General features: G+C 39.7%; 1 protein-coding gene across 1 annotated transcript in view; it reads left to right on the forward strand.

The window, feature by feature from the left end:
• Window positions 1-13383, forward strand: part of si:dkey-237h12.3 (teneurin-3) — a 515809-nt gene that overhangs the window by 341950 nt on the left and 160476 nt on the right. The window contains 1 exon segment of the mRNA XM_034182118.1: window positions 11683-11868. Coding sequence (XP_034038009.1) covers window positions 11683-11868 — 186 coding nt within the window.

Below are 13383 nucleotides of genomic sequence, written 5' to 3' on the forward strand. Positions count from 1 at the left end.
AATTTTTTTCCTGATTTCTTATAGTGTTTCTTAAAGCCAGAAAGTTGCCATTTGAAATGACTTAGTTTTGTGTCATGTCTGAGCTGCTTTTTTTCTACAAAATTAAACAACTGAATGAACATCCTCCGAGGCAGGTGATTCCATAATTTTTGCCTTGGGTTGTATGTGTCCATGGTAAAAATGTGAAAATCCATGAAGTAGTTTTGACGTAATCCTTCAAAGCCTATATAATGTGAATTTTGATCCAGAATCCGGATCTGGATATGGATCACCTCCAAAATTCAGTGGCGTCTTCCATGCCCTAATATCTATCTGTGATGAAAATTTGGTGAGAATCCGTGAAGTAGTTTTGACGTAATCCTTCAAAGCCTATACAATGTGACTCTTGATCCAGAATCCAGATCTGGATCTGGATCCGGATCACATCCAAAATTCAGTGGAGACTTCCATTCTCTAATATCTATCTGTGTTGAAATTTGGTGAGAATCTATGAAGTAGTTTTGACGTAAACCTTTAAAGCATATATAAAGTGAAATATTGATCCAGAATCCGAATTCGGATCACTTCCAAAATTTAATTGAGTCTTGCATGGCCTAATATGTATCTGTGGTGAAAATTTGGTGAGAACCATGAAGTAGTTTTGACATAATCTTTCAAAGACTAAATAAAGTGAAACTTGATCCTGAATCCGGATCCAGATCACTTCCAAAATTTAATGGAGTCTTCCATGTCCTAATATATATCAGTGTTGAAACTTTCGTCAAAACCGTGAAGTAATTTTGACTTAATCCTTCAAAGCGTACATAAAGTGAAATCTTGATCCATAATCCAAATCCGGATCTGGATCACCTCCAAAATTTAATGGTCTTCCATGGCCTAATATGTATCCGTGGTGACAATGTGCTGAGAATCTGTGAAGTAGTTTTGCGTAATCCTTTAAAGACTATATAAAGTGAAATTTGATCCAGAATCTGGATCCAGATCCAGATCACCTCCAAAATTTAGTGAAACATTCCATGGTCTAATATGTATCCCTGTTAAAACTTTTGCCAAAATCTGTGCAGTAGTTTTGATGTAATCCTGCTAACAGTAATCCTTCAAAGACTATATAAAGTGAAACTTGATTCAGAATCTGGATCTGGATCCAGATCACCTACAAAATTTAATGAAACATTGCATGGTATAATATGCATCTGTGGTGAAAATTTCATCAAAATGCGTGCGGTAATTTTGACGTAATGCTGCTAAGACACACAAATAAACGCAGGTCATTTTCATACGTCCTTTGCGGACGTAATAATGATACATGGCTTTCCCAGGAGTCAAAGCACAAATCAAAATAAGCTAAAATAATTGAAGTACACAACAGCAATTAAAGAGCTCATTTTAAATAAGTGGTAAATGGACTACACATTTATATAGCACTTTTCCATCTGCATCAGACGCTCAAAGCACTTTACAATAATGCCTCACATTCACCCCGATGTTAAGGTGCTGCCATACAAGGTACTCACCACACACCAGGTGCAATGAGGGGATTAAGGACCTTGCAAAGGGTCCTTTTTTATATTTTAAAAATAGAAAAAATGTAAATGGACTTTTACTGTAGTATTTCCTGTACTGTCGGACAAAAATCCACGCATTTCATGTTTTTTGTTCTTCAAACTCCATCAATTAACAATCCAATATATTGCCAGTTGCATGGTTATGTGTCTATTTGATTATTTTAGCATTTAATAGTTGCCCCCAGGGAATGCTGTGTTAAAAAGTGTGTTCAGAAAATACTTTAGCTTGTACTTCGAATGCTGTGTTAAAAAGTGCGTTCAGAAAATACTTTAGCTTGTACTTCAGAGTGACTTATATACTTCTTTTTTTTTTCCCCCGGAGGTGATGGTCTTGTGGTTAAGTGGTGGACTTGTTCAAATCCCCTGCCAAACCGCAAAATCACGAAAGGAATTTGGGCAACATTCTTAATCCTCTAATTGCTCCTGGTGTACATTTGAATGCCTTGCATGGCAGTACCTTGACATCGGTGTGTGTGTGTGTGTGTGTGTGTGTGTGTGTGTGTGTGTGTGTGTGTGTGTGTGTGTGTGTGTGTGTGTGTGTGTGTGTGTGTGTGTGTGTGTGTGTGTGTGTGTGAGAATGGGTGAATGTGAGGCATCATCGTAAAGTGCTTTGAGCTTCTGATTCAGATAGAAAAGTGCCGTATAAATGCATCCATTTTTTCCTGTACTTTTTTTTTGACAGGTGTTACTTAAACTCTGGTTTGACTTGCATTCCGGAAAATACAATATGTGCGCCGTGTATCACAGTTTGCAGGCAGCAGGAAAACTGAAGTGGTCACATCCCTGTACACAATCTGCTGGTTGCTAGTGCAAGCTCACAAATTTGAAAACCTTTATTTTTGTGAAATGGCGAATCATATGTGTTGCTTATCAGAAGAAAAGTTGAGTGAGCATAGATCCCCATCACGAAAGAAGCAAAAAGGTGAAGAGAAACAAAATTGTGACTCGCGGCACCATCATGCAAACTGTAAGCTCACCACTAGATGCCGTTAAATCATACACACTGCAGCTTTAAGTTCATAATACATTGCAAAATGTGTTTATTTTGCATTTTAAGCCTTGTTTTAATCCTTGGTAACATGCTGTGCAGTTGGTTGTGAGGCAGCCAGGTAGTGTTGTGTTAATGATGGGATGGATTGTGAAACAATGAGGTTGTGATGGATTTTAAACTGTGGGAACATTTTAAACCCATATCAGTTGATTCCATTTCTGAAAACAAGGCTGAAATAGTGTTCACAGGTCAGAGTTGGCGCAAACTGGAATTGTGCCACCTGTGGCGTTTGACCACGTAACATAAGAGCATTTATTTAGTTATGTTAAGTTAGTTAAGTTATTATAGCGTGAAAGTGAAGATTGCATCAGCATCGCGTGCTTCAATACAGGTCTGTTGTGCTACACAAATGTATACACATATAGTCACCTTTTAAAAAAAAACAGTTATTGCAGGACTCATTTTGAACTTGACCGTACACACGGACACAATTTTGTCGGCTCAGCTGCTGCCGCTCTTCAGCTCAGTGGCCCCCAGCTTGTCCTTCCCGTTCCACTCCATGCATTGTGTTAGAATTCTGATTTAACACGCAGCACATTTTGTCACCTACTTGTCAACGCTGTAATAATTTCAAAGGGTGTAGCCGGCTCAGTGCGTACGACCTGCACAATTTAAACCATTACACCAGTTGTTCACAAACATTTTTTTTTTTTTTTTTTTTGCAGCTCCCCCCTTTTTAGAGAAGAATATTTTTGGGTATAGACACCTGGCTCTCAAACTCCACTGGAATGTATTTTAGACATTGTAATTTATACAAATCTGCAGCTTATCGAGCAAAACAAAATAAAGTGACAAATCACCTTTACAGTGGAATTAAAAGTGACATGCCTCATATATTAATACATTTTTCTTTACTTATTTCTCACAAACTTGTCCATGTTCTGCTTGCAGTGCTCAAGCATGATCATTAGTGTTGCCAGATAAGGCTGCTGGTTTCCAGCCCAAGCTGTCAAAATACCCACAACATTACACAATAAAAAATGTGAGCTGGTTAATATATAAATATTTTATAGTATGATTTCCCGATTACTTACAGTGCATCCAAAAAGTACTCAGAACGCTTCACTTTTTCTGCATTTTATGTTCCAGCCTTTACCAAGATGGATGAAATTAAATTTTTTTTTTACTCAAAATTCTACACACAATACCCCATAATGACTATGTGAAAAAAGTTGTTTTTTTATGGCAGTTATTAAAAACGAAAAACAAAAAGCAAACAAAAAAACTAAGTTATCACATGTGCATAAGTATTCACAGCCTTTGCCATATAGCTCAAAATTGAGTTCAGGTGCCTCCTGTTTCCACTGATCATCCTTGAGATGTTTCTACAGCTTAATTGGAGTCCACCTGGGGTAAATTCAGTTGATTGGACGTGATTGGTAAAGACATACACCTGTCTACATATGAGGTCCCACAGTTGACAGTGCATGTCAGAGCACAAACCAAGCATGAAGTCAAAGCAATTGTCTGTAGACCTCTGAGACAGGATTGTCTCAAGGCACAAATCTGGGGAAGGGTACAGAAACATTTCTGCTGCCTTGAAATCTCAATGAGCACAGTGGCCTCCATCATTTGTAAATGAAAGTTCAGATCCACCAGGACTTTTCCTTGAGCTGGCTGCCTGTCTAAACTGAGTGATCAGTGGAGAAGGGCCTTAGTCAGGGAGGTGACCAAGAACCCAATGGTCACTCTGTCAGAGCTCCATCATTCCTCTGTGGAGAGAGGAGAGCCTTCCAGGACATCCATCTCCGCAGCAATCCACCAATCAGGCCTGTATGGTAGAGTGGACAGACGGAAGCCACTCCTTAATAAAAGAAGCATGACAGCCCACCTGGAGTTTACCAAAAGGCATGTGAAGGACTCTAAGATCATGAGAAACACAATTTTCTGCTCAGATGAGACAAAGGTTGAACTCTTTGGTGTGAATGCCAGACATCATGTTTGGAAGAATCCAGACACCATCCCTACAGTGAAGCATGATGGTGGTAGCATCATGCTGTGGGGATGTTTTTCAACAGCAGAAACTGGGAGACTAGTCAGGATTGAGGGAAAGATGAATGCAACAATGTACAGAGACATTCTGGATGAAAACCTGCTCCAGAGTGCTCTTGACCTCAGACTTGGGCAGCGGTTCATCTTTCAGCAGGACAATGACCCTAAGCACACAGTCAAGATATCAAAGGAGTGGCTTCAGGACAACTCTGTGAATGTCCTTGAGTGGCCCATCAAGAACCCAGACCTGAATCTGATTGAACATCTCTGTAGAGATCTGAAAATGGCTGTGCACCGACGCTCCCCAGCCAACCTGATGGAGCTTGAGAGGCGCTGCAAAGAGGAATGGACAAAACTGCCCAAAGATAGGTGCACCAAGCTTATGGCATCATATTCAAGAAGACTTGAGGCTGTAAGTGCCACAAAAGGTGTGTCAACAAAGGGTGTGAATACTTAAGTACATTGGATTTCTTTATTTTTTATTTTTATTGTTTCTAAAAACCTTTTTTTCATGTTGTCATTATGGGGTGTTGTGAGAAGAATTTTGAGGGAACAAATGAAGTTACTCCATTTTGGAATAAGGCTTTAACATAACAAAATGTGAAAAAGTGAAGTGCTGTGAATACTTTACAGATGCACTGTATCATAACAAACAATGCAGTTGAAGCATGCAAAAAATCCTACACCAACAAACCAAATGAATTTTCCTTGACACACACACCCCCTGCACACAGTACAGCATTATAATTCTCAAACTATGTCTGCACAACACTGCTCATCTGCACAATACTAAAAATAAAACCTTCACTGATGATCAGAAACTACATGATCAACACTCACGCTGACCGGCTCGGATCCGCTTGAGTATTGTATACATTAACATCTTTGGCATTACAACAGAACTGAACATGATTAGATTGAATAAAGTTTTTGACCTCCCCTGACTTGGGACTTACTCTGCCGCATGAAACCAAGTGGACCAGTGAAATATTCTGGCCTTACTGTAACCTCTCATATCCAGCTAGAGGTCTTTTGAAGGGCCCTGAGGTTTGCATCATTTTTGAAATTTATTTTATTTTATTTTATTTATTTTTTTTTTTGTCGAGGAGGATTTGACCCACTGAAATGGAAATTTTGTTAATACTGGTGAAGTGGAAACTCGAAGTGGAAAGTCGTTCATTGCAGTGGTTAACCTCACAGCAGGGCAGTCCAGGGTTCAAAGTTCACCCTAGACCCTTCTGCTTATCTATCTGGAGTTTCATCAGGAAGGTCATTAATGTGCGGATCCAGTGTGACGAATTCTTGCAAGTGGGAGCAGCCAAAAGAAGGACTGAAACCGAATAAAGGTCAACTGAGGTTTCTCCAGTGATTCCAGAGGTCAAAATGACTGTTTGAATCCTCATCAACCATCACTTGGGCAAGGTCTCTCCCTCTCAGTGTGAAACTCTGCATGGTGTGTGCATGTGAAAGAAAGTGAGGCATTATTATAAAGCGCTTTGAGCGTCTCAATCGGATGGAAAAATGCTATTGAAATGCCGTGCGTTCAGCTGCACACGCTACAGTATAAGAGTTGTGTCATTTTAAGTCCAATGAGGTTCATAAATGAAGCGGAAATGGTCAAAACAAAAGACACAAAGAAGCTGCTTCAACATTAAAACTTTGCTTCAGTGGATTGCTGTAATTTTCAGATGACTTTTGAAAAGAATTGTGGCTCACTGCATTTTTACATTCCCTTCGGTTTTTCTTAACGACGACGCCAAGAATAAAATTCACATTGAAGGCTATTTGGCAAAAATAGAATTGGTTCTTTTTAATGTTCATTTCAGAATAATTCTAAGTGAGGAAAATGCATTTCTATTCAAATGTCTGTGTTTTTGTCAAGTAATATCCTCAGTGTAGAGTTGGCAAACTTTTTTGTGCACTTTTGAGCAAAAGAGCCAACACTTGGACCATCCATTAGGAGCAGCTTTTTTTGGTTTGTTTTTTCTTCACATCATATCGATAGTACAGTACTGGCCACCAGGTCGAGGCTTTGGAAATAAAAGAAATTGACAAGCAGGCATATTTAAAGGGCCATGTCTTTTCACAATGACACATACAGCGAGTAAAATAAGTATTGGACACGTCACCTGCTCCTAATTTTTCCATCATCCAACCCGTAAATTGGAGGCAAGTCTAATTTTTTTATTACATAGGCATAATAATGTTATGATTTAGACTGATTGGGTACATCTGCATTCTCCAGATTTGAGAGTTTGTCCTCATTATGTGCCCTTTTAATTTCGTGAGTTACAAAGTGTGTACATTTGTTGTTTTTCCCACTATGCAGCCACTGGTGGAGGCACCGTGCAGAGTCACTCAGTTGGTCATGCAAAATTTCACTTGTGAGCAAGATATGTTCAGTTGTGCAGGTCTGACTGTCACCAAGCTTAGTATATGTATTTGACATAGTGACCCCAAGAAGCTAGTTGATTTTGGGATCAAATGTCAAATGTCAAGGTCACTCTACTGTACCTTGTAAGAATTTTGTGAACACAGTAACATTTTTTGTACCCCATTGGCACCAAACTTGGTGTGTGCATTGAGATCAAATGGTCCAAGGTTAAAATCACTCAACTTTGTAAAATCCGTCTGCAGGAAGAATAATATTTACCATTTATACACACAGTGGGGTAATAAAGTGTTTAGTGAGTCCCTGATTGTGCAAGTTCTCCTACTTAGAAAGATGAGAGAGGTCTGTAATTTTCAACATAAGTACGCTTCAACTATGAGAGACAAAATGAGAAAAAAAAATTCAGGAAATCACATTGTAAGATTTTTAAAGAATTTATTTGTAAATTATGGTGAAAAATAAGTATTTGGTCAATAACAAAAGTTTAGCTCAATACTTTGTAACATAATCTTTGTTGGCAATGACAGAGGTCAAACATTTCCTGTAAGTCTTCACCAGATTTGCACACACTGTAGCTGGTATTTTGGCCCATTCCTCCATGTAGCTCAGTGTGATTTTCTGGATTTTTTTCTCATTTTGCCTCTCATAATTGAAGTTTACCTATGTTGAAAATTACAGACCTCTCTCATTTTTCCAGGAGAACTTGCACAATCAGGAACTGACTAAATACTTTTTTGTCCCCACTGTGTGTTTATATATATATATATATATATATATATATATATATATATATATATATATATATATATATATATATATATATATATATATATGTATACGAAGTCTGTTAGAAAGGCATCTGACCTTTTTTTTTTTCAAAAACCTGATGGATTTGAATCACGTGTGCTTGCATGAGCAAACCTTGAACCTTCATGCGCATGCGTGAACTTTTTCACGCCTGTCGATTGCATCATTTTCTGGTAAGCACCCTTTGTGTGGGACGTGTGTCGTGCGCTCGTTGTTTTTTCATTCCTAGGAAAAAGACAGAACGACTGGAGCAACGCCACATCAAATTTTGCCAGAAACTGGGCGACAGCCAGGTGGAAACCATTTGGAAGATTCAGACGGCTTTCAGTGACGATCTTATGGGCATCACACAGATTGAGGAGCGGTACAACTGGTTTAAAGTCGTCTGCACAACAGTGGAGAGCGAGCCACGCAACAGTCGGCCATCAACATGCAGAAATGTCCAGATCATTTCCAAAGTGAACGCTGTGGTGATGCGGAATGGTCATGTGACTGTCTGAGAAATTGCGGAAGAGGTAGACATCAGCACTTTTTTGGCACATTCCACTGTGACAGAAGATTTGGCCATGAAAAGAGTGGCGGTGAAAATCATGCCGATGGCTTCAGCACGAAGCTGCCAATGGCGGAGCAAAAGCGCCTTTGTGTTGAAGTCTCACAAGACAGGCTGTGACATGTTCACCTCTTCCACAATTTCTCGGTTAGTCTCACGACTGAAAAGTCACCGAAAGCCGTCTGAATCTTCCGAATGGTTTCCACCTGACTGTTGCCCAGTTTCTGGCAAAATTTGATGCGGTGTTGCTCCAGTCATTCTGTCTTTTTCCTTGAAATGAAAATCTGCTGAGCACACAACACACGTCCCACGCAAAGGCTGCTTACCAGAAAATGATGCAATCGACAGGCGTGAAAAAGTTCACGCATGCGCACGAAGGTTCAAGGTTGGCTCATGCAAGCACACGTGATTCAAATCCATCAGGTTTTTGAAAAAAATAAAAAGGTCCGATACTTTTGTAACAGACCTCGTATGTATATATATATATATATATATATATATATATATATATATATATATATATATATATATATATATATATATATATACAGTAGTGTTCAGAATAATAGTAGTGCTATGTGACTAAAAAGATTAATCCAGGTTTTGAGTATATTTCTTATTGTTACATGGGAAACAAGTTACCAGTAGATTCATAGAGTCTCACAAATCCAACAAGACCAAGCATTCATGATATGCACACTCTTAAGGCTATGAAATTGGGCTATTAGTAAAAAAAGTAGAAAAGGGGGTGTTCACAATAATAGTAGTGTGGCATTCAGTCAATGAGATCGAGGTGTGAATCAGGTGTCACCTATTTAAGGATGAAGCCAGCACCTGTTGAACATGCTTTTCTCTTTGAAAGCCTGAGGAAAATGGGACATTCAAGACATTGTTCAGAAGAACAGCGTAGTTTTATTAAAAAGTTGATAGGAGAGGGGAAAGCTTATACGCAGGTGCAAAAAAATTATAGGCTGTTCATCTACAATGATCTCCAATGCTTTAAAATGGACAAAAACCAGAGACGCGTGGAAGAAAAGGGAAAACAACCATCAAAATGGATAGAAGAATAATCAGAATGGCAAAGACTCACCCATTGATCAACTCCAGTTACCTGTAAGTGCTGTGACAGTTAAAAGAGGCCTGTGTGATGCTAATTTATTTGCAAGAATCCCCCGCAAAGTCCCTCTGTTAAATAAAAGACGTGCAGAAGAGGTTACAATTTGCCAAAGAACACATCAACTGGCCTAAAGAGAAATGGAGGAATATTTTGTGGACTGATGACAGTGAAACTGTTCTTTTTGGGTCCAAGGGATGCAGACAGTTTGTGAGATGACCCCGAAACTCTGAATTCAAGCCACAGTTCACAGTGAAGACAGTGAAGCATGGTGGTGCAAGCATCTTGATATGGGCATGTTTCTCCTACTATGGTGTTGGGCCTATATATCGCATACCAGGTATCATGGATCAGTTTGGATATGTCAAAATACTTGAAGAGGTCATGTTGCCTTATGCTGAAGAGGACATGCCCTTGAAATGGGTGTTTCAACAAGACAGTGATCCCAAGCACACTAGTAAATGAGCAAAATCTTGGTTCCAAACCAGCAAAATTAATGCCTCGCAGATGTGAAGAAATCATGAAAAACTGTGGTTATACAAATAAATACTAGTTTAGTGATTCACAGGATTGCTAAAAAAGCAGTTTGAACATAATAGTTTTGAGTTTGTAGCATCAACAGCAGATGCTACTATTATTGTGAACACCCCCTTTTCTACTTTTTTTACTAATAGCCCAATTTCATAGCCTTAAGAGTGTGCATATCATGAATGATTGGTCTTGTTGCATTTGTGAGAATCTACTGAATCTACTGGTACCTTGTTTCCCATGTAACAATAAAAAATATACTCAAAACCTGGATTAATCTTTTTAGTCACATAGCACTACTATTATTCTGAACACTACTGTATATAATATATAGGGTTTTTTTATGAGGTTTTGTAGAGGAAGATTTAACTCTGAAATCACCACTTTAATTTTAAACAGAGTAAGCAGTATAAAGTGTAGTGCCATAGTGGTCTGCCTCACAACAAGACAGTCCCGGGTTCAAAGTACACCTGTGCATCAGGAAGGTCATCAACGTACAGATCCAAGCAGGATCCGTTGCCTCAACTCCTAGCAAATGGGATCAGCCAACAGAAGGATGGAAACCATCAAACATAACTGGGGTTTCCATTTTGTCCAAGTGTCAACTCTTAAGGCCTCATATGTCAGCTGATTCAAGAGGTCAATGTTGTGGTTCGAGTCTCTGCCAGACATCACTCAGGTCTCCTTGGCAATGTCCTTAATCCCTAAATTGTTCCCCATGTGCCGTTAAGCACTTTACGTGGTAGCATGCTGACATAGGTGTGCGTGTGCGTATGTGTGTGTGTGTTAGAACTGCAACAAATAGTGGAACAATTATTGACTTTTAAATTAACTGACAACTATTTTGACAATTGATTTAATCATTAAAAAAAAAATCCATGTTGAATTTCACCTACTTATTTTTCAAGATGCTTTAATTGTGTCTGGCAGTAACTTGAATATCCTGTGGACAAAACAAGACATTTGAAGGTGACCTCTTGAGCTCCGGATGACATTGATCAACTTTTTGTCCCTCACAACTAATCCAGAAAATTATTGATTGAGTAATCTATGATGAAAATAGTCGTTAATTGCAGCCCGTTTGTTTGTGTGTGTGTGTGTGTGTGTGTGTGTGTGTGTGTGTGTGTGTGTGTGTGTGTGTGTGATTAGATGAATATGAGGTCTCACATTCGCCCAGCGCTTTGTGTGTCTAAAAGAAATGTAGTGCTATAGACATACAGTCCATTGAGCTGTGTGTGCCATTCTACGCACATTACAAGAATTGTGTCATTATAAGTCTGATAAGGTTCATAAATGAAGGGAAAATGGTAACAACAAAAGAAACAAAGAAGCTGCCGCTCCAGTAAAGCTTTGCTTCAGTGGGTTTGTGTCATTTCCAAGTCACTTTTGAGAAGAATTGTGTGTAGGAGCATTTTTCCCTCCCCAGAGACATTCTCTTCAGTTTACCTGAACCACTATACCTGGAATAGAAATCACATTTGCAGTTATTTTGCAGAAATGGAGAAATGCTAATCAAGAATATACATCTCATATCTGTTTTGACAAGTGATATTGTGCACTTTAAGCAAAGGAGCCAACACTTGGTGCAACTGTCAGCAGCAGATGCGTCTGTCGGAGTGAGAACAGGGTTGAAAAAAGGTCTTTTCACATTACTGATGCAACACTTCTGTGTTTGTGCAACAGAGGTGTGTGTGGTGGACTGCGGCCCCCACGGATCCTGCCTCAGCGGAGTGTGTCACTGTGAAGAAGGCTGGACTGGTCCGGAGTGTGAGCAGAGGGACTGTCACCCACGCTGCATTGATCACGGCATCTGTCGAGAGGGCAAGTGTGACTGCCATCAGGGCTGGACTGGCGAACACTGCACCATCGGTGAGCCGTGACGCTGCACAAAAGGAAATAAATTCCGGCAAAAAAAAAATCTTTTGTATTGAAATGTGAAAGCCCAGCTTCAGTTGGGCTTCAATTCATTTGTGTGGGAACAGTTTTTTCCAAAACGAGAAAAGTGCCATCACATTTTTGGTGACAGTCAGCTGTGATGACTGAGGGTGCCAGTATACTTCAAAAGATGTAAAAAAAAAAAAAAAGAAGAAGAACATATCCTCTTTTTAGCAATGTATGCAGTCTAATCCTTCAGAGTAGAGTTATTTTAATGTCAGTCCATGCTGCTGGGGCTTTAGAATGGGGGGTGGGGGGGAGCAACAGAGAGCCACAATGGTGGCAGTGAAATATGATGACAGCAGTTATCACTGAAAGTAATGAAAAGCTTGAAAGAAAAAGAGAAGCAGAGAGTACATTAGTCCTGCTGATGTGTTCTAAATCTGCATGGTTGTAAAGCATCCAGAAAATATTCACAGCACTTCACTTTTTCAACAATTTATGATCTTACTACCTTGTTCCAAAATGGAGTAAATTATTTTTTCCCTCAAAATTCTACTCACAATACCCCATAATGACTATGTGAAAAAATACTTTTTTTTTTGCAGTTATTAAAAATGAAAAACAAAAAATAAACAATCATATGTGCATAAGTATTCACACCCTTTGCTCAATACTTGGTTGATACACCTTTGGCAGCAGTTACAACCTCAAGTCTTCTTGAATGTGATGCCAAAAGCTTGGTGCACCTATCTCTAGGCAGTTTTGCTCATTCCTCTTTGCAGCACCTCTCAAAATCCATCAGTTTGGATGGTGAGCATCGGTGCACAGCCATTTTCATCTCTCCAGAGATGTTCAGTCGGATTCTGGTCTGGGCTTTTGTCCTGCTGAAAGACTGACTGGTCGCCCCAGCCTGAGGTTAAAAGCACTCTGGAGTAGGTTTTCATCCAGGATGTCTCTGTACATTGCTGCATTCATATTTCCCTCAATCCTGACTAGTCTCCCAGTTCCTACTGCTGAAAAACATCCCCACAGCATGATGCTGCCACCACCATGCTTCACTGTAGGGATGGTGCCTGGTTTCCTCCAAACATGATTCCTGGCATTCACACCAAAGAGTTCAATCTTTGTCTCATCAGAGCAGAGAATTTTGTTCTTCATGGTCTGAGAGTCCTTCAGGTGCCTTTTGGCAAACTCCAGGTGGGCTGACGTGCCTTTTACTAAGGAGTGTCTTCCATCTGGTCACTCTACCATACAGGCCTAATTGGCGGATCGCAGCAGAGATGGTTGTCCTTCTGAAAGGTTCTCTTCTCTCCACAGAGGAATGCTGGAGCTCTGACAGAGTGACCATCAAGCTCTTGGTCACCTCCCTGACTAAGGCCCTTCTCAAGAGTCCTGGTGGATCCAAATTTCTTCCATTTACAGATGATGGAGGCCACTGTGCTCACTGGGCAGCCGAAATGTTTCTGTACTCTTCCCCAGATTTGTGCCTTGAGACAATTCCTTTGA

The sequence above is a fragment of the Thalassophryne amazonica genome, chromosome 11 (genome assembly GCF_902500255.1).
Source record: "Thalassophryne amazonica chromosome 11, fThaAma1.1, whole genome shotgun sequence".
NCBI classification, from domain to species: domain Eukaryota; kingdom Metazoa; phylum Chordata; class Actinopteri; order Batrachoidiformes; family Batrachoididae; genus Thalassophryne; species Thalassophryne amazonica.